Raw genomic sequence first — 22,112 nt, forward strand, 5'->3', positions numbered from 1 at the left:
ACCACACTTTAGGAAGGATGTGAGGGTCCTTGAGAGGGTGCAGACGAGATTTACCAGGGATCAGGGATTTTAGCTTTGAAGTTAGGTTGGAGATGCTGGTGTTCTCCTCGGAGCAAAGGAGATTGAGAGGAGATTTGATAGGTGTTCAAGATTATGACACATTTAGATAAAATAGACAAAGAAAAGCTGTTCCCATTAACTGATGGTACCAGGTCTAGGGAACACAGTTTTATGGTTTTTGGGCAAGAGGTGCAGGGGGAATGTGAGGAAGAACTTTTTTACACAGCAAGTGGTAATGGCCTGGAACTCACTGCCTACAAAGACTGTGTAAGCGGAGATGATTAATGATTTCAAAAGGAAATTGGTTGGGCACTTGAGGGAAAGAAACCTACAGGGCCATGGGGATAGAGTGGGGGAATGGGATTGACTGGATTGCTGTAATCCAAACATACAAATATTTGCATTCCACAGATGACACATCAATGGTACAGGCAGAACAGAAATCATTGACCTCAATTAAGAATTTAATCATTATGGTGGTAAATTTCCCCAGAGATGCTCCTGCTTCACACCATAACTTAACTGAAAATTTTGTGGACCCATTTTTATGCACAAGAAATGGGGATTTCACCACACTTCTGGAGAAGTTACAGTGCTAGAGCAGAAGCTCAAGGAAATTTCTGGCCTGGGACTGTCGGCAAAATTTAGAACCATCATTTGTGTTCTTAAAAGAAAGTATGGCATTACTGTTTTTGTTCTAATTCTATTTAAATTTCTAGTCTCATCAATTTTATATGAGTGTCCTTTAGTTCTGTGATCGGTCTCTGTTAGCTGTAGAGTACAATACCCATTGCAAGTTGTGAATCACATTGCTGGTAAATTTATCATATTTCATGTGCATGGGCAAGATATGGAAGAAAACTCTGTAGTAAGTTTATAAAGTGCCCAGGTAGTCTGAGCACTTTTAAGATCCAGCTTTATAACAGACTGGAATTATATTGCACACAGTGTCTAATAATGTGAGATGGCCTGCCTGGGGGGTATCACACTGCTTTGCTTTATTGCAGACTATGCTTTGACTCCAAAATTATGCTGCCACAATCACAGCAATATACAGCCAAAAATGCTTTTTATTGACTCGATACTTGGTAAATAAATCCAGCTGCTAACATGATGGAGATGGGTCTTAAAAGACGAAGAATACTGGGTAAAAGGCAGTACTGCTACAGCATTACTACCATTTCCTGCCTCTCGTGCTGTCAAAACTGTATTTGTTTGCACTAACACTCTGGTGCTAAATTGGCACTGACTTAGTAAAGCCAATTAAAGTGTTGTAAATGACTCACCACACTGCTGTTATTTTGCTTGAGGAAATAAATACTTCTGTGGTGCAGTGTATTCACTAACTGAACTGAAGTTTGCTTTTGCTACAGTGACTTACAGCAGAGAAATGCTTAGAGTGCCGAGTGCCTGATTCGGGGAGAAGCTAAGATGCACTGCTTGATATTACCATCCTTACTTGGCTCAGCTCCCAAGGAACGTAAAGAGCAGCATTTATGTAATTATTATTGAAGTCTCAAAATAGCAAGTCATAACATTTACGATGAATCATTCTTGCACATTTTGCCTTTTATCAGCTTCTAAAATCTATCTTTATAAAGCCAATTAAAGATTGATGCTGAGATAATGTCAGGGTGAATGTCATACAGTATAATACCAACATATGCCTGAGATGTGCCCTTTACGGCCGTTCAATTTGTGGAAGTTGCTTCATTTGTAACTGTAAAAAGTTGAAATTTTAAGAATTTCATTTGCCAAAAGATTAGGAATAGCTCGTAATTTACAGCCATGGCTGGAATGACAACGATAACTTCAAGTCAGCTGTTCTAAATTTGTAAACAAGAGGTATAATTGACAGATTAAGTTGTACATTTCAACTTTTTGCAGTTAAAAGCGGTATACAACGTATAATTGTTACAATTAAGTGTTACAGTATACGATGGTAAGAATTTTATTGGCTTTGTAAATGCATATTATATTTGCCAGAACAGTTTGTCAGTCCAATGTTTTGCGCGCACTGCAGTGCTTTGTAAATATTGATGGCAATTTATATCTCACTATCGCCCCATTTTTAGATGTAAAAAGGGTAGTGGTAGGATGAAAAGTGAAACAAGTCTGTCCGCTTTACCGCTGAAGGTCTGCTTGTTGCAATTTTTGGTCAGAGCTCCCATCGGACGCAGGTGGAGACCTCATTAATATATGCAAAGCGGAGTCAAGTCACCATTTTGTCTCTACTCACATTGGCATCTTCAGTTCCTCTACCTTGAGTGCTACAGGTCAGGAAGCAGCCATTCCAGCAGTATTTAAAGTGATCCGTTGCTGCATTGAGGGAAATCTGGACAGCACCAAAAAAAAAACGTGTTTTGAGCATCTAAAGCTTCCAATGTTTCAATTTCTTTTTTTTAATTTTCAAAATATACTTTATTCATAAAAATCTGTAAAATTTACATTCCCAAACAGTTTAAAACAGCATCAAGTCAAAAAATACAAACAGTGCAAAGGTGATCAGTTTCCTTCTATACAATTATGAGTTGCCTCACAACCCTTCCATTTCATTGTCATGCCATATACATTTTTACATTTTATAGCAAATGAAAATTTTCCCGATACAGTTCGAGGGGTTTCCCATGGATCCAGCCCCTCAGTTCAGCTTGGTGGGGGGACCTTACACTGTGGTCTTTCCCCATTGAGCCTTTGCTGTGGCTGCCCCAAGCTTTAGTGGGTCCCTTAGCACTTAGTCCTGGACCTTGGAATGTGCCAGTCTGCAACATTCGGTCGTGGACAAAGAGTTGTCCACGACCAATGTTTCAATTTCTTGCTGCTTTGGATGCTGCAGAAATTTTTCTGATGCTGAAAACTGCCACTGCATTTCACTGCCTATACTTCCGCCCTGCCCCTTTAAGGTGCTGCTGCAGGCCCATCTTGATTGGCAGGCACGTCCGATTTTCCACCCTCTCATTTGATGAGCTGCCAGTCAGAAGTGTGATTAGTGCGTGCGGCTAGTAGCATTGAATGCTAGTCGGGTCCAACCATGCAAATCGATTGAACTTCCCACTAACATCATCGGCCAGGTGGAGTGGACGATCCATCCATTACCATTGATGTACATTGAAAAATGACAATCGATCCCATTATGATGTGCTATTTTGAGGATATGATGTTCTTTAGATTCTGTGGCGATCAGATTGGACCAAGTTAGCAATGCCATGACCTGACACATCTGCAGGGCGAGGGGTGGAACGTCCTGTACCCCTGAATGTGGGCTCCTAGTGCACCCAGATAACTCATCCATCTTTTATACAGGACATCCAAATATTAGTTTACTTATATTTGCCATTCATTTCGGCCAGCCATTGTGCGACTTTTGAGTCCCTTTAGCTGGCTTAACATATTGCTGCCACTCCCTTTTCTCCAGTTTAGTGCCGATTAAATATAAAACTGATATTTTCACTGCTGACTCTGCATTGTTTTTATTCATGCACAGGATTTGGGGGTCACTGGCAACGCCAGCATTTATTGTCCATCCTTAATTTCCCTTGAGAAGATGGTGGTGAGTAGCCATCTTGAAGCACTGCAATCCAAGTGGTGAAGGTACTCTCAACAGTGCTGTTAGGAAGGAGTTCCAAGATTTTGACTCAGCAACAAGAACAAAAACAACAACAGTGAAGGAACGGTGATATATTTCCAATCGGGATAGTTTGTGGCTTGGAGGGGAACTTGCAGGTGGTGATGTTCCCATGCATCTGCTACCCTTGTCCACCTAGGTGGTAGAGGTCACGGGTTTGGAAGGTGCTGTCAAAGAAGCCTTGGCGAGTTGCTGCAGTGCATCTTGTAGAATGTGCACACGGTGCCCTGGTGGTAGAGGGATTGTATGTTTAAGGAGGTTTTTGGGGCACCAATCAAATCTGCTGCTTCGTCCTGGATGTTGTTGAGCTTCTAAAGTATTGTTGGAGCTGCACACATCCAGGCATATGGAGTGCATTCCATCACTTGTGCCTTGCAAATTGTGGAAAAGCTTTGGGGAGTCAAGAGGTGAGATACTGGCTGCAGAATTCTCAGCCTCTGACCAGCTCTTATAGCCACAGTATTTATATGGCTGGTCCAGTTCAGTTTCTGGCCAATGGTAACCCCCAGGATGATGATGGTGGGGAATTTGATAATGGTAATGCCATTGAATGTCAAGGGGGTGTTCAGACTTCCTCTTGTTGTAGATGGTCATTGCCTGCCACATGTGTGGCATGATTGTTACTTGCCACTTAACAGCCCAAACCTAAAGGTTGTCGGCGTCTTCTTGCGTGCGGGCACGGACTGCTTCAGTATTTGAGGAGTTGTGAATGTAACTGAACACTGCACTGGCCAGGTTTCTGACATTAACAATAACACCAACATCTGCTGAAGTAATATTCCCAGCGGAAAACACAGCTGTTTGTCCTTGAAACAATGTTACGGTTGGAAAATAAAGATGAGACATTAACAAAATCCAGGTCCCATGTTATCGTTCATATTGCGCTCAATCTTTTTTTCTATTAATAACTTCAATTAATTAAGTTTCTCTCCTTTCTTAAAAATCAAACGTCTCACTTTTCTCTGAACATTCATGTAGGTCCTTTGGAAAGGTTACTATCCAGAATCGCACATGTGGCTTCATGATGATCTATGCAAGACGATAATACTGGAAATGTTCAGTGCGGTTATTGGAATAACGACAGTCTTAGTTTGGATATGTTCGTGGAGAACGTAAACTCTACAATTAATATATGTTTCATATTTATATTATCAAAAATCTATCAGGCAATTGCTTGATGAATATTGACCAAATAAATGCGTTTATCTTTAAATCTACCGTACACTCAGTTCAGTATGAAACACGATTTAATGTAGCGTGACTTACATTTGTTTTAATATAGTGTTCTACAAATCTGATCAATTCATATTTATACGGTAATTCGTGCTAGAATGGTGATGTTAGTCAGATGATGACATGATGAATTCTATCCCCAAATAGCTTTCCTCGCTGCACCGCTTTAATCCTTACAATGGTGAATATTTTAAACTTTAAAAAGGGCAAATCTGGAGAGAGATGCAATAAGACGTCACAACCGCCGCACTCAATTTAGACTTTAACCTCTTCGGAGACTGAGAAAGACTTTTTCCTCGTTTCTGAAAAACGATTTCATTGTGTTTTATTGTACGGATCATCTGCAAAAGCCCCGACTGCAATAAAAGCACAAGAAACACGATACATGGACACTGCCAATTCGGAAACCTTCATAGCTATCAAAACAGTGCTGAAATACTGTTGTGGTTAATTATCAGGGCTGTTTCTTACAAGATAGGTGATCATATATTAGCGTCATCGAAAACTTAAGACTGCTGCTGCGGTCCATCTCCCAGATAAACAGTTGGTCATTAGTTTTAGATCAAATCAAGGTGCACACGGGTTTGAAAAAAGGGATGTAAATGAACCGCCTTGTTAAATCTAAAATAATTATCAATGACAAATAATTGATTAAAATGTGACTATTACCATAATTTGTGTACATATATTTATTTTTCTATCATTTGATGATGCATTTTTAGAGAGTAAACAAACTATTCTTTTGATCTCCCCCCCCCCTCCCCCACCCCTCACCCCCGCCCCCACCTCCACCATACAGAGTATTTTCAGTCTCCTTCCCAGATTCTGCCGATAGCACAGTATTGGCTGTGATCTCCTCTGATGAGTGGCCGGCAGTGGGATCACTTGGACCGTGACTGCAGCTCTGCCACTCTCCCTCACCATGTCTGCACACTGATGATGTGGTTGTGCTGAGAAAGGCTCTCTCTTTCTCTCTCTCTCTGTGGCTGCATGGACAATTGCCGTCGTTCTTCTTGGGGCGCCCTCACACTCATCAGGTCCTGTCAGCTGCAGTCGCCTGCAGCTAACGTAGAGCTGTCACCCATCAAAAGCGGCAACCGGAGACCGATCAGCACAAATTAAGCTCCAACAGCTCGCCACACATCTCAGGCACAAGAACAAACGCAGAGTGCGTGCGGTACCCAGGTGTATTTATTCCCTTAAGGTAAGAATGGTGGCTGTGTTTTTTTCACCGTTCCTTGCCATTGCATTGCGCTATCTACAGCAGCAATGGGCTGTAGAGCAGGACCAGTGCAATCCGGCGCACCGGGCACCAGGAGCGCCTCTTAAAGGTAAACATTTTGCTTTCCTCTCTCAACCATCGGTTTAAAAACAAATCACTGATCGACTGAATCGGCGGCAGCTTTCCGTGTATTAGAATGGCGTCAAACTGCTGCTCGGCCTCATTTGAAATCTAATCCACAAAAGCAATCAGGGAGTAGGAAGTTTTGGACAATTTCTGGCAGATTCATGTGCAGCTAAGGTTTTGCGAAATGTTCCCTCTTGGAATCTATAGGAATGGATTACACAGAGGAAGAGGCTTGCTAAAGTGCTCTGATGATAATGATTATTATTATTGAGGGGATACAGCTCCAGTCCTGTTTCCTGACGATGATATTACTTTGCGTTCTCGTCACCCCATACAAGATCATTGTTCAACCTCTCGTTATGAAAATACCAACCGGTCTGATAAGGGTGACAGTCCGTCTGTGTTCCTTGTCTAACTGCCTGATGGAAGTGCAACGTTTTTCGGTTCGGCTTTCACGATCTATTGAAAGAGTACTTTGGATGATTTTCTTTTTGTGTATTCGTTAACGTACTTTGTAATTTTTAAACACCCCCATTGCATCAAAATTACGTCGTCGGCTAACTTAAAAATTGCCAATAGAATTGAACATAGGCGTGTAGAATTTGTCAAACTCGTTTCTGTGTTTCAGAATGACGGAAGTGATGAGCAGCTGCGAGCCTGTAATGGAGGATTTTACTTTAAACCAGACACCAGAAGAGGGAAAACTCCCCTTTCAGGTAATGTGTTTGTGTGTGTGTATAGGGAGCAGGCGGAGATCAAGGTGATCAGTAAATATACATTGCCTTAGCTTTCTATTTCTTCTTCCCATTTCCCGCTGTCACATTCTACACAGATTGGTAGTTCTTAGAGGTGACTGTTTGTTACGAGCACACATGCGGGTTATCGCCTGTGTTCCTGGTTGAGGTTATTTTTGTTCCTGTCATCAGACAAATGGTGCGAAGAATCATTTTAGCGGCGTACATTTTATCACTCCATTATAATAACATCAATTATAGGTGTATGAAACAAGGAATGACAACTTCACATATGTAAATGGCAACTATATTTGTCGGAATTGTTCACATATTCCTAATTGTGAAAGGACATAATGACACACTTACTAGCGGTGACCAGTCTCTATGTTCCCCAGAATTAGGCACTAAACCGAAGATCACAGGTCATGGAGATGACGCTCTCCGAAATGGCAAGATGAAGTGGCTTCAGTCATTAAATGAATCAGAAAGCTGAAGAGGAGGTGTTTGTTGGAGGAGGGTCATGTGCTTGACTGTGTCAAAGGCTACAGAGAGGTCAAGCAGAGATAACACGCTATGGTTATAGTCACAGAGAATGCAATTGATGACCTTAGGGATGTTAGGGCTGTTTTGGTGCTGTGGGAGGGATGGAAACCTAACAGGGAGTGTGGGAGAGGTGGGCAGCGATCTAGGGGGTGCCAGAGCATTCCAGGATCCTGGAGCATAAGGTAAGGTTGAAGCTGGGATGATAATTAGTGATGAGCAAAGGGCTGAAGATGGTTTTTTGAGCAGGGGTGCTGACAGTTATTTTTAAAAGGTAGACGAACAGTACTTGAAAATAGGAAACCACTTACAACGTCAGCTAAAATGTGGGCCAGGAAGGGAAGTTGGGTGATCAGGAGTTTAATGGGAATGGGGATATAGAGAACAGGAGTTAGATGGCATGGATGAGATGAACTTGGACAAGGCATGGGAGGAGATGTGTCGAAATTAGATAGACATGAGGGATCAAGTCTAGGTTGGGGATGGGACAGAGGAGATTAGGCTTAGTGAGCAAGCAGAGGAGGAAGCAGCAGATAGCCTCTATTGGAGATGAAGAAATCCATTAATTCCCCTCATTTGTTAGAGGGAGCAGGGAGAGATTTAAGGAGGCAAATCAGTATTAGAAAAAAAAAGTTTGTGGTTATTTTCCTCATCGGGATGATCCTTGACTAGTGGTCCATTTTGTCAGAGTCAAGTGTGATCAAGTAAGCTTTGACAATGGATGGCTAAACCAGCTGCATGCCAGATAAATCAACTCTGCACTCATTGGATTTAAAAGAAAGACAGGGCCTGCACAAGAGGGCACAGCTAGGTTGTCACATGGATGGTGAAGGTTTCTCTCAGGATAAGGACATCAATAGTGGACTTGAGGGAGTAATTGAGCAAATCAACCATTGCAGAGGTATTATGGCAAATGTACGGTCAAGGTTAGGCAGTAAGGAGTTTGAAAGTACAGTTTTAAGTAAGATGGAGGAAAGTTTTTTCCCCCAGAAGTGGATGCAGAAGTAATTGGCTTTGATGGAGACCAGAGGAATGGAGAGGTCACAGGAAATGGTGTGGTCGAAGGGGATGGCTGTCGATATGGGTAGGAGAGTTTATATGGAAGTTTACAGAGGAAAGGGAGCATTGAGTTTGGATCAGAGGAGATAATGGAAGCTGAAAAGGAGATTGAAATCACCTTGGATTAGGTTTCACTTCATGCAGAGGCTGAGGGAAGAAAGAAGAGTTGAAATTTTGAAAATGGGGGCTTAAATGTCTTTAAACTAAGCTATTGAGAAGTCCACACAGTGTACTCTTTGTTTGTTCAATACAGAATTTATATTCTTTCCCCCTTAAGAACAGATTTAACTTATATAAGTATAGAGAGTTTAGGCATAGGTTGAAAAGACTTATCAACCCTAAGATTGCAGGGTACTGTTGGAGTTTAACTAATTGAAACTACACACCCTACAAGCACAGAGCATTGGTCAAACTAGGAAACAAATTATTCTGAAAGCTCTAAATATGGAGTTCCTGCCAGTACAGACGCACCTTCCACTCCATAGATGAACTCTTTAAGGCAAGACACAGGATTTCTCACCCACCTTCCATTGTACACAGTTTATGTTTAAGTATCTTTATACCCCTAACTAATCAAGCTCATTTTCCCTTCAATGTAGAATGGAGCTGAAAGAAATAAAAAATTTAAACAAACATAAACTGCAGTCGTTGCACGAGTTAATTGAAGCAGCAATATGTAGCACTGTAGAGCCACGGGAGATTTCCCCATTCTGTTCAATTCATATACTTAGAAGGGAAGGAAAATTGAAATGATATTGTGCATGCTTCTCTATGGTCAAGGCCTTAGAAGCGGCTGACCACCAATTGTTTCAACTGTAAGGGGTGGCTGGCCTGACAACACCTTGTATGTGGGAAAAAATGGAGGGGAAGCTGCCAAATATCATGTCCCTATAAAAAGATGGAGAATACACTAACCCAGTAAGTATATTTTGGCACATGCAAAATTAAAAGAAAAACTTTATAGCTCCATTTTTAAATGATATAAAAACCCTACAAAATATATGTGTTGTATCAAATTGCTTACAGGAAGGGAGGACAGGAGTTTCCAGTTACTCTGAGGTCTAACAAGTTCCTTTCGCCATATTAGCCAAATATTCTCCCATCCCCTTTGTTCTTCACTGGTGGCCAATCAGGTTTGTTTGTTTCCACCTCATGCACTATGACCTGAAATAAGAATTAATATATTTTTAAAACAACTGAAATTGATCTTCGATAGCTACTTACCAACTTCAGCAGTCGAGCTGAGTCATACAGATCAAGGAAGGGCTCATATTCGATCGCAGTCAGTGTTGACTTGGCTAATTTCAGTTGAATCAATGGTACGGTATAAATAGGTGGTGGCGCAAAGAGCTGGAAATGTATTTTTGTGACATGGATGCTAACAATGTGTCTGAGCCACTTGCAGGCAGGAGAAGAACCTCAATCAATTGAGTCCACTTGTCCACAATAATCCTGAATCCCATTTTTACACAAAAACCTCTTGAAACACATCACAGTTTCTTGTTGTACCATCTACTTCTGTAAACTGTTCCACATACTTACCACCCTTACCTGCAGTATACGAGGTAGAAATAAACAAACCTGATTGGCCTGGACAGTCAATAGTTTATCTACATCTGCTGGTAGTCTAGTCTAAGGGTTAAAATAAATAATTTCTAACTGAAGGAATAAAGTGTTTTTGGTGTTTAGAACTTTCTGTGCCTGTTATGTCTCACAAACATCAGCTGGAACTGTCATAGAATGGTTACTGCACAGAAAGAGGCCATTCAGCCCCTCAAGCCCATGCCGGCTCTCTACAAGAGCAATTTAGCTGGTCCCATGCCCCGCCCTTTCTTTGTAGCCTTCAATTTTTTTCCCCCTTCAGGTTATCCAATTGCCTTTGAAAGCCATGATTGAATCTGCCTCCAACATCCTTTTAGGCAGTGCATTCTAGATCACAACCACTCACTGCGTAAAAAAACTTCTCATGTCGCCTTTGATTCTTTTGCCAATTGCTTCAGTGAATCAATTGATAACATCTAGTTATTAGCTTTTTTCTATAATTTATCATATCTGTTATATTAAAATATAAACCACTAATAGCTCCAAATAACATTAAAGAATAGCACAATAAATTGCAACCAAGTGCAAAGCCTAATTAAACCCACCTAAATTGTATAGTATTACTTTATCCAGCCTTTACTATCTTTCCCCCTTCTTCAAAGGTTCCTCGATTCCATGTACCATTGCTTAACCCCAAGGGGTGTCCAAACAACAAGGTCTTGGGTCTCTGCCGTTGCAACTTTAGACTTTTTTCTCCCATAATCATACTTGCTGGACCAAGCACCAATTAGTACAGCCAACAGACCTCACCCCCTAACAATAACATTTCCTTAATGCAATTAAGGCTCTGTAATATATCATGTAGAAAGGGACTCAAATGTAATACATAGCGATTTGAGCATCAATCAGCTTTAAAGTACCAATGATTTTGTTGTAGGAAGAATTGAAAAATAAAGAAATAATTTATTTTTACAATAGATATTTCCTGATCCCCATGAAAAATCTGAAAGGTTTCCTAAGATGACAAAAAGACTGCCATCAATTGTGGTTGAACCAACTGAGTGTGGTGAGGTGGAGAGTGGAGAGCTGCGATGGCCACCTGATGAAATGAATGTATTAGAAGATGAGGAGCATCACCAAAGTGAATTATCTAAACCAAAAATACCAGAGGATGAGGAGGAAGGTAAAATGTACATTTCTTGTAGTTGCACTTCTATAATTATTTTAGTTGAAATTATTTTAGGAGTAATTAATACCAAAAATGCCACACACAGGAAAAATAGAATTATATTGCTTACTCTTGCAAATGAAGAAGAACTGATGGCACAAAGCCAAGTTTGTGTTTCTCCATATAAGTTTGGTTTTTAGACAATATAAAACATAACTTTCTTTTCAAATTGAAAGTACTTTATTCCAGCAAAGGTATCACATACAATATAAAGACTCATTTAATCAATAGGACTGTCATATTATGACAACAGCATGCCTTACTAGAAGGTTACAGTTATGAATTATGCTTTATTACAGCAGAATCATAATACTTGTTTGTTCAGCAATTTTAAGCTGAGGTCAGATTTCTGTAACCTGAAAAATAAATTGTTAACTTTTACATCCCAATCTGATCATTCATTCAACTATAAATGTGGACAGAAGCAACAAACCTTCAATGAGAATTTTTAAAAATATAATTTTAAGACTTCTGAAATGTGCTGCTCTCTCATGATGAAATGCAGCAGTTTACTGACTATATTATGTATCAAGCACTACATTAGCGGAAATTGAGGAACGGCTGATTCTTCTTTCTGAATGTTGTGCTTAAATCTATGCTTAGGACAGTAGTCTGGACAATAAGAATTGATGGGATATGATTTCATGAAATCTTATGTGTTTATCTGGGATTAACTGATTTACAGTTTCTATCTGAATAAGGAAGTTAGAAATAAAGGATATTTATTAACAATCTGGTTAGTTGAGAGCATTATAAAGATTGACAAGCAGATGCAATTTTACTTCACTAATTCAATTTGCCATATTTTTCTGCTTTATGTTTTCTCCATTTGTCTCCCAATCCTCTCTTGAATAATACCAAGAAACAGCACTGCAGGCACAGCCACTCATATGGTCGCTCTTCCTATATGGCCCTAGCTAAAGAATGAATGTTGGCAGACTAGATTCTATTCTCACCAGACATGCATACAGACACAGGGCTGGATTTTCTTCTCCCCCAGGCATCAGGTTCCGTGGCAGGGGGTGGGGTTGGGGTCTGAAGATGGCTCCAGCTGAGGCCCACCGTGGATCCTGAGACCGGGAGGGCCCGACCTGATCCTCTCAGCGGCAGCGAGGCCCCATGGTGCCCCACCCACCCCGCCGCTGGGCAACAGGACCTCAATTAAAATATTCAAATCAATAAAATGAATACATTTAAATAGACTTACCTGCGATTTTGAGGGCCCGCTGTGATCTTGGGCGCAGCGGCCGGCACTCCAGTGCCTTCAAATCCCCATCCAGGGAAATGCAGTGCCACATTGGTGGGGGTGGGGAACAAAGAACAAAGAAAATTACAGCACAGGAACAGGCCCTTCGGCCCTCCAAGCCTGCGCCAATCCAGATCCTCTATCTAAACATGTCGCCTATTTTCTAAGGGTCTGTATCTCTTTGCTTCCTGCCCATTCATGTATCTGTCTAGATACATCTTAAAAGATGCTATCGTGCCCGCGTCTACCACCTCCGCTGGCAACGCGTTCCAGGCACCCACCACCCTCTGCGTAAAGAACTTTCCACACATATCCCCCCTAAACTTTTCCCCTCTCACTTTGAACTCGTGACCCCTAGTAATTGAATCCCCCACTCTGGGAAAAAGCTTCTTGCTATCCACCCTGTCTATACCTCTCATGATTTTATACACCTCAATCAGGTCCCCCCTCAACCTCCGTCTTTCTAATGAAAATAATCCTAATCTGCTCAACCTCTCTTCATAGCTAGGGAGGAGGTAAGATTTTCAGTGCGGGAGGTGTGGGGGAACGGGGACAAATAAACGTAATGGGTGCAGGAGATGGTAGGAAGGGTTGACCTTTAAACTTTGTGCAGTTTGTGGGGGGGGGGGGAAGGTCAGATGTAAAAGGTATGTGTTTTGGCAGGTGGGGGAAAGGGCAAATAGTTATGGTAATTGTTATTGGGGGTGGGTGGGAAAGAGGCATTATAAATTTATTTAATTTGGAAGGGTTATGTCTTCAAAAATTTAAATGTGCTGGCAGGGCTGGCTGCCCTTTAGAAATGGCGCCAGCACCTGAACGCAGGTAGCTAATGCTATTGTTGGCGCGGACAGCCTGCCCCCTCCACATGATTGGGAGGGGGTGGGGGGGGGGGGGCATGCCATCCCAGCCATTTAAATGAGCCGCCGCACGGGAGATTGCGGCAGCTCTTTGGTTGAACTTGCCATTGAAATCAGCGGCGGGCTCTTAAAATTCAGCCCACACGTTCCAGGAACTGTTACTGGACTCGATCAGGATTAGGAAACCTAGCTGACTTTTTCCTCTCCCTAGCATGGAGACTGTAGCTGTATTTTACATTTTTTAAATAATGTTACAGCACAATATACATATTACAATTATTGCTAATATTTTCACTGAGAGCAACATTGAGGTGGGGTGCAATAAAGTCTTGTGCGGTATTATGATTTTGCTACATAATGGGCCAGAATTTGCAGTAGGAGTGAACTTAACAGTGTCTGCTATTAGTTAGACTTGCCCTTGCATGTTGAGATTTTTAATTCTTTTGCATGGCAAGTTGTTACAAGCTGATAATGTCGCAGTTGAGAGAAACTGGGCGTCTGGGATCTGAGTGAACAGGGCAAGCAATTGTGTATCTCCTTCACCAATCAGATAGAGGATTGTGAAATTAACAGCACAAGGACTGAGAAGGAAGAATAAATTAGAATGGGTGAATTCAATGCAAAATCAGGTACAGAAAAAATAGAGGGAAGAAAAGATCGTATTGCGAGAATAAAAGAGACAGAAAGGAACAGTAAAAAAAATAGACATTTTTAAAATCTCCAGCAATTAAACACTTGAAGGAAAGAGACTCCACACTTGTAATAGTTAATTTTCAGAGTCAATGAGGTTGACTGGCAGTAATTAACTCTTATCATGTTATTAAGAGGATACTTAGACTGAAATGGATAAGACCTAACTTGCTGTGGCAAGTTTTGTTCATATCTACTGCATAAGTATAGCAACTTCACACTGCTAAATGCATGTTGATGGTGAGGCAGACAGTGAGATGCCATTTTTGTGAAGCTAACAGCAGAGTAATGCCCTTAGCCTCATTGTATTTTGACAGCAATTTATGGCCCAATGGGTTCTGATCTCAGACAAGAGGAGGAGCAATAGACCTGTGAGCCATTTCTCCAGATTGAGGATAATTTGGAGCATAAGTCATGCTGACTGTTGTTTCCCATCCCTTATTAACTGGCTCAAAAGAAGCTTTGCAGGGGTCTTGCTTAAATTCAATAGTACTTATCAGACAAGGAACAAAAATAATTTACCAAAATGGCAGTGGACAATAACTGTTTATATGTATATAAACAAGTATACATATGTTTTTATTGGAATAAAGATTTGTTGTTGTGCTGGAATAAACATATGTTTATGACTGTTCTTTTAACAACATGTTTATAGTATGAATCCTCCTCATATTAGCACTAAGCTTCAGGAGGGAAACAGATGGAGCAGTGAAGAAGGGCAGTATCACTTAGTGAATCAAATCAGCTCAATCCGCCCTAGTGATATGTACAAAATAGATGTTACATTAAACCCATATTTGTCATTCATTTGTTAAAATGTTCATTTTCTACAACAAACTAAAAAGCATGTTAAGTTTGCTTCTATGTATAAAAGGAATAGTGTCATGTACACTAAGGGAAGCATTATGCTGCAAAATTCTTGGGGCTGAATTTAGTGCTGGTGCCGGGGGTCCGCTAACGGACCTGAAAGCCGGAGTGGTTGGGTGACCCACTTCAGTGGTCAGTGGGAACCCAGGGCCACATCTTGATAGCGGCAGCTGCCAGGGCGGCAGTCCGTTTTAAGGAAGGCTTCCCGCCCCCTAAAGCTGGCAGCCAATCACAGGGCCGGCAGATCAGCAGCACCACTGGGCGTGGTGCCTACTGCTGGGGCAGCACCTAGAGGAGGAAAGCGCAGCGATGGACAGAGCCTTCACAACCAATAAGTGGGGCGATGGCCAGTCAGGTTGCCACGGGAGCGGCCATTGCCGCCCAGGGGCTCCGCCGTGGTTAAAGAATGCCCAAAAAGGAGGAATCCCTGCCAACCCCTCCCCGCAGCCCATTGGGAGGCCGCCAGAGTTTACCTGTGGTCTCCCCATGTGGTGGCAGGCCTCCCTGCCACTGGTAAAATGCCAGAGGAGATGGGAATAGGCCCTTAATTGGCCACTTAAGTGACTCTATTTACCTCTGGACAGAAGGGCCATCCACCACCTTCCCTGCCAGCAAGGTGGCATGGCAGTAGGAAGATGAAGGGCACACCACCCCCCACTTTCCCGCACCACTTTACAGACACCACCCACCACCTTCCAACATCCCACCAAGCATGACCCAGATGGCTGGTAAAATCCAGGCCTTACATTTTTATTCCACACATGAGGAAAGCTTGAATAACTTTAGATCACTCATTCAATAAATGTCTGTCTGATTTAAATAATAGTATTCTATTGTCTAGTTCTAAAACAAGTAATGTTACTTCTGTTCATTCTAGATATATCATCACAACCCAGTCAAATACCAGAAATTGAAATAGACTATTCTGATCAAAGAACATCAGAAAGCTCAAATGACAGCAGCTAAAAGCTGACATGACCTGACTGGCACCCCACTGTGAATGTTTGGTCACAGACTGGAACCTGGTAGAGCACCTCAAAAGGGATTCTGAGTCAACAAACTTGTTTGTCAAAAGGCTTCATCTGAATGTTTTGCAGTTACTTGAATTTCTGACAATTATTTATATATATGGTGGTTGATGTTACATAGAGATAGAACTTACTGTTTATATGTTGTCCTTGTCTTATACCTCAAGCATTAAGCACACATTTAAGCTTTATGTTCATATTTGATCAACAATGTCTTTATTTGCTCACATAGTTAGAGATGTAGTAGCTGCTTTTACTCTTTCTCTTCTTCCAAGTCAATCACCACACCTGATTCAGATATTACTTAAATTGGAGTATAATACTCATTATTAGCAAGTATTCACTAGTGTTCCACACAGTGTAAATGTGAAGTAAGTATAAAAGACAGACTGAACGAATTCTGTCACAAGAAAACAAACTAGTATTGTTCACTTAGGTGCAAACACTGTGGATGGATTTTGAGTTTTGGAATGTCAGAGGCTATCTACTGGCCAGGTTATTTGTTTTTGAAAAATTACAATGGTTAAACACTGTGATTTATGAGCCTAAGATAATGCAGGCAGAAATCAATTAGCAATTTGAGAAAAAAAAACCCAAGTTTGTGGTCTTGTTATTCTAAAGCTTTTTCCATTTGCAAGTTGGCATAGCAGAGCCTGTTCCCAGGCAACAGGAGAAATGAATAGCATTGAAATGAATGGAGATAGCAGAGGAAAAGTAATGCAAGGACAAACTGAAGGGTGCTATATCTAAACTCTGCATGTAGACCATCATATTATTTGTGCTATTTTATATAGAAAGTGTCTTTTATGCTTGTGTTAGAGTTCATTTTGAAATCAAAAGCCTTCAGCTCTTTCCAGAACCATCACAATTAAAAATGTAAGTTTAAAGGTTATAATTTATTTGCAGAATACTAGTGAAAAAGTGGGCAGATTTTCATTACTTTAATTCTAGATTATATTCAGTATAAAAAATTTACATGTTTTTTTTTTTAACAGATGTTATCAGGCAGATATATACTTGTATGAGATGATGTCAGATACAGGAGCATATTTTGAAAAGAGTTAAAGGAAATTCCACATTGCAAGGACACATTCTATTAGAAATTGTGTAAGTCATTAAACAGTGCTAGAGGTGCACAAGTTGAGCAAAGCACGAGACACAAACTGGTAGCAGCAATAACACTATGTTGAGATAGTACTCCGACAGTGCTATACTACCAGTCTCATTGTAGCAGTTTAAAAATTCAAAACATAATGCCAGTGAAGAAGCTACACACCCTGTTTTCATGCTCATGAAACTCTTTCACAGATACTGTTTTCATTTGGAACTCTGTCTCCTGTAGTCAGAAAACGAGCATCACATATCCCTGTCGGAATTGCCACCTAAAATACAAGGAAAATAGAATTCCAAAAAGATCTGCTGAATCTTAAAAAAAAAAAAAATTATTTGGGTTTTTTGATTGGAAAGGGGGAAAAATCCAAGTAAACTCTGTTTACCAGATTAGGCTATTTGGCTTGATTTGATTACATTGGCACAAGAGAATAGAAATTGATTTAACCAAGACCATTGATGTTTAATGCAGCAATATAACAACCAAAAAATGGTGTTAGTGCCAATTCAAACCACAATAAGTAAAGTTTTGATCAATATTTATTAACTTATTTTTAAACAAGTATTTGTGTATTGTTTATTGGGAATTAAATTTAAAAAGTTTGAAATTCCCACCATTTAATGTTCACTAGTCAATACACACGGATGGTAATAAAATGCAGACTGCACCAGAGGAAGATTCATATCATGCAAGTTAACTTTCATCGTCAATGCTCTCATTAACTTATCATGCTTTGATTCTGTACAATTCGACAAGTTATGAATGAGAATAAAAGACCATTGTTTCTGTTACTGTACAGGTTTGGGTTGAAAGTTTCCTTGAAATATTTTAGCCCCAAAATATCTTGTGTATTCTGAACTTGAAAATTACAGCTGGAGAGAGATGGGGGAAAGGAACTTGAGGCAGAAGCCTGTTCTGTCAGGTCTTGGCCCCTTGCTGCCTGGGATTAGAAATTCCTCAGGAAGTGGGGGGGATGGGCACCTTACACCCACCCCCCTTCCAGTACATGCCTGGACTAAATCCTGGCAGAAATGGAATCCAGCAGATATTAAAATGCCAGTTTTCCTTAGTGAGAAAGCAATACATTTAAATCTTGGACCTTTCTGCCCTCTTTCTTTTAACTTAATCTGGCTCTGCTATGCTGTGGCTTGGTGCTGCAGTGAAATTCCTCCTCCTCCCCTGCTGGAACAAGTGCTGCAGTGTGCCAAAATGGTATGGGCGTCTATCCAAAGTACGTAAATTGACTGACTCCACGATTTCTGATGGGGGTCAGCGTCTGACCAGTTGATGGGCAGATATCCTGAGCCCTGTTGCACATTTGACAATGCAGGGGTCCACCAGCATGTTTGCATCCACTGCCAATTCTGCTTCCATCCTCACATCATGATGGTGATGTAATTTTAATGATTTATGAAATAAGTTAACACGTTCTTAAGCATAGCCTTAGTTTACATTGTCACACTGCTGCTTTCAATTCCTTCATCCTTTAAATCAATGTCATTGATTTGAATGCTTTCAATTTATTACATCTTCTAATAAAACATAATCACAACTCTGTTTCTCAATAGTTGGGTTCATTTTCAACCTTGTATAACATAAAGATAACTTGCCACATCTGTTGTATGCTTCCTTCTGCTAAATGTCAGTAGTCATCAAAAGCAGGCTGGCATTGCTTGCAACCTGGTGCTGGATGTTTGGTCTTTGTGGTGGATGCATACAGGAATGTATCCAGCTAAAAGAAGAGATTGTCTCTACAATACAAAAGTTACTTCATTCTTGATGGCCAACTGAAAACCATCTGTTGAACTCTGTTCTAGTTGGGGCAGGACTTCAGCTGAGGGTTACCACCATGTTTACAATTAAAAGGAAGGTCCAAATATCAAATGTGTAAGCTGTTACTCTTTGATGGCTAAAACATCAGTGAAATGACTGCTGTCATACCAAAACATGTAATTACTCTTCCCAGTGGCTGATATCAATTTATATATGTATAAAGCACTATAAATATGTAATGTAGTGATAGAAGGGTGGGGATACCAGAAGTAGGTGATTGAATAGTCTCCCTCCACCACACTTTTGAAAGTATGTTAGCATCCAAAAATGGGGCACCGTTTGGATTATTGTCTGTTTCCAAAGCATTCACTCTTTTTAGTGAGAGCTCTGCATTTTCCATTTTTTGTGCTATAGCCATAGAAGCTGATATGACTACAGAACACAAAACCCAATTCTCAATTCTGTGACCATTTCCAGTTCAGTACCAGTCTTTACAATAGACGTGCACATTTGTGATACAGTAACCTGAAAAAGACAGGTCTGACTTTGTTTCTAGTAGTTTGTTTAGCAAGAGGTGTATGTGCCACTTTCTGGTTTCTACAATTCAACAATGTTTCTGATACTCTGCTGAGCTGTAATTATAGTACAACATTTTGTGCATATGGTTTCAAAATAAAATGAATTAGAAAACTTTGTCTTAAATTTTATTTCCTTACAGATGAATTGGACACATCATTAGACATAAAAAAGTTAACTAGAAAGCTCGAGTATAAACAGATATGCTTCTTGATATCTGAAATGTTCTTTAAAAATGTATTACACTGGGTAAAGTAATATGGTCAAAAGGTTTCAATTAACTGCCTAGTAAATCTCCAGATGATTGTAGTACTGTTTAAAGACTACATTAAAAATATAGAATACAGTTGTTCTCTCATGGCATTGCTCACATGCAAAACTGTCTTGTAACTGTTTCCCAGTTTTCAATTCTTGGTGTCCATTTCTTTGTTTTTCTGTTTGTGTCTGATTTGTTCTCTCAGTTATCACTATTCTTTCTGTAAGTCTGTGTCTTTTTTTCAAACATTGCCCAATGTCTATTGTTTTACTTTACCAATTGGATAAATTTGTAAATCTGATCTTTGTTAAAATCTAGGGCAGATGACAAGATACCAGATAAATTGTACCAGCCAGATACAAGTACTTAGATTGGGTATGGATAAGCTGCAGAGAAATGGCAGATTACAGAAGATGAGAGAAATTGATGGCTGTACTGGGAAACAGTGGGTGAGCTGGGGCCCAAGATGGCATGTTGAATGGAATGGCCAGAGGCAGAAGATGGAAAGATTAAGATGAAATGGGCTTCTTGTGATGGGTTTGGTAGGAGTGTAAGCAGTCAGGAATTGGCAGCACTCAGGAAAAGTGGAGGAATGACAACAAACATTTGGGCAGCGTTCAGGCAGTTGAGATTAGGATCTTGTAGCAGTCAGGTTGGAGTGAGAATGGGGATCTGTTAACACTTGTGTGGGGTCTGACATCACTTGGGGGAGGGGGACAGCTGAATCTAGCAGCACCTTGGTTACAAGATTCTAGTAGTACTTGTAGGGGCTGGTAGCTGGCACTATTTGGAGATGACGGACAGCATGTTATCTAGTAATACTTCACCAGGCTGGAAAATGGTTTGCAAGTACTCAAGAGGGCAAGATCTGTAAGTGGGCACCAAGGTGAATATGAGCTGTGACTGTAGGGCTGAGTTCAGGAGTGAAGCAGAGGCCTGGCTTTGCAATGACTGGAATGAAGGAGAAACATAGGGAGGGGAGTTGCAAAGGACAAAGACAACAGGAGGAAGTACCAGGGAAGCGAAATACAAGCAAAGGAAAGACCCAGGAGTGGAAACATGCGGAAGGCTGTGAAAATAATATGATGCAAAACACTTTGATCATGCATGTGCACATGCTGAAGGACAAAAGAGAAGCACCAGGGCAATGCACTAATCTCTGATAGTATACATGTAACAACATATTGTGAAACAAGATCCAGGTGAAGGATTGAAGGCCCAGGAATGGAGGTCCTTGAGAGAAGGAAGTTCACTTCAAGGCAGATACTGTTAGAAATATTGGAAGTTTTGTGATTTTGTTTTCAGAATTGTTTAAATTGTTATATTTATTAAATTATAATTTTCAATTTTAGGAGGATTTGGTGGGGTTGTTAAGGATTCAACATCATTATTTAAAAGTCTTTGATTTTTTTTTTAGGGATATCATTGCTTCCTCTTGTGAATTGGATTTTTTTTTGGATAAACAGTGAAGTGCATGCCGTTCACTTATGTTTAACAGCTTTATCATTGGATGCTTTTTGGTGAATGTGAAATTCCCTCCCTAAACCGCTCCAGCTCGCCACCTCACTTTCCTCCTTTAAGACACCCCTTAAAATCTGTACTCACCTGCCTTACTATCTCCTTATGTGGCTCAGTGTCAAATTTTGCTTTATAACACTCCTGTGAAGTGTTTTATTACATTTAAAGTGCGATATAAATGCAAGTTGTTTGATGTGTCAAGGAGGGAATTCCAGAGCTTAGGGCCTAGGCAGCTGAAGGCACGGCTGCCAATGGTGGAGCAATTAAAATTGGGGATGCTTAAGAGGCAAGAATTGGAGGAGCACCGATATTTCGGAGGGTTGTAGAGCTGGAGAAGATTACAGAGATAGAGAGGGGGGACGTCTCAAAGATTTGAAAACAAGGATGAGAATTTTACAATCAAGGTTTTGTTTAACTGGGACTCAAGGTAGATCAGTTAGCACATGGGGTGATGGGTGAATGGGAATTAGTGTGAGATAGAACACATGCAGCAGAGTTTTAGATAACCTCAGGTTTACGGAGGTGGGAGGCAGCCAGGAGTGCATTGGAATAGTAAAGTCTAGAGGTAACAAAGGCATGAATCAGGGTTTCAGCAGCAGATGAATTGAGGCAATATGCACTCGAGTGATGTTACAAAGGTGGAAATCCCCAATTTTAATCACTCCACCACTGGTGTTTGTGCGTTCAGCTGCCTCAGCCCTAAGTTCTGGAATTCCCTCCCTAAACTATTCTGCCTCTCTACCTCGCTTTCCTACTTTCCCCTTTAAAATCTACAGAAGTGGAAATTGGCAGTCTTAGTGATGGCATGGATTTGTGGTCGG

General features: G+C 40.7%; 1 protein-coding gene across 1 annotated transcript; it reads left to right on the forward strand.

Moving 5' to 3' along the window:
• The first annotated feature begins 6,068 nt into the window (after positions 1–6,068).
• On the forward strand, positions 6,069–16,278 carry si:dkeyp-72h1.1 (uncharacterized protein LOC799956 homolog). The gene is made up of 4 exons (XM_068038302.1): positions 6,069–6,122; positions 6,895–6,982; positions 11,120–11,324; positions 15,907–16,278. Exons 2-4 carry the CDS (start codon positions 6,896–6,898, stop codon positions 15,993–15,995), a joined length of 381 nt encoding a protein of 126 aa, XP_067894403.1. The 5' UTR covers positions 6,069–6,122; position 6,895; the 3' UTR covers positions 15,996–16,278.
• Positions 16,279–22,112: the final 5,834 nt, after the last annotated feature.

Source organism: Heterodontus francisci, chromosome 9 (assembly GCF_036365525.1).
Source record: "Heterodontus francisci isolate sHetFra1 chromosome 9, sHetFra1.hap1, whole genome shotgun sequence".
Classification (NCBI taxonomy): domain Eukaryota; kingdom Metazoa; phylum Chordata; class Chondrichthyes; order Heterodontiformes; family Heterodontidae; genus Heterodontus; species Heterodontus francisci.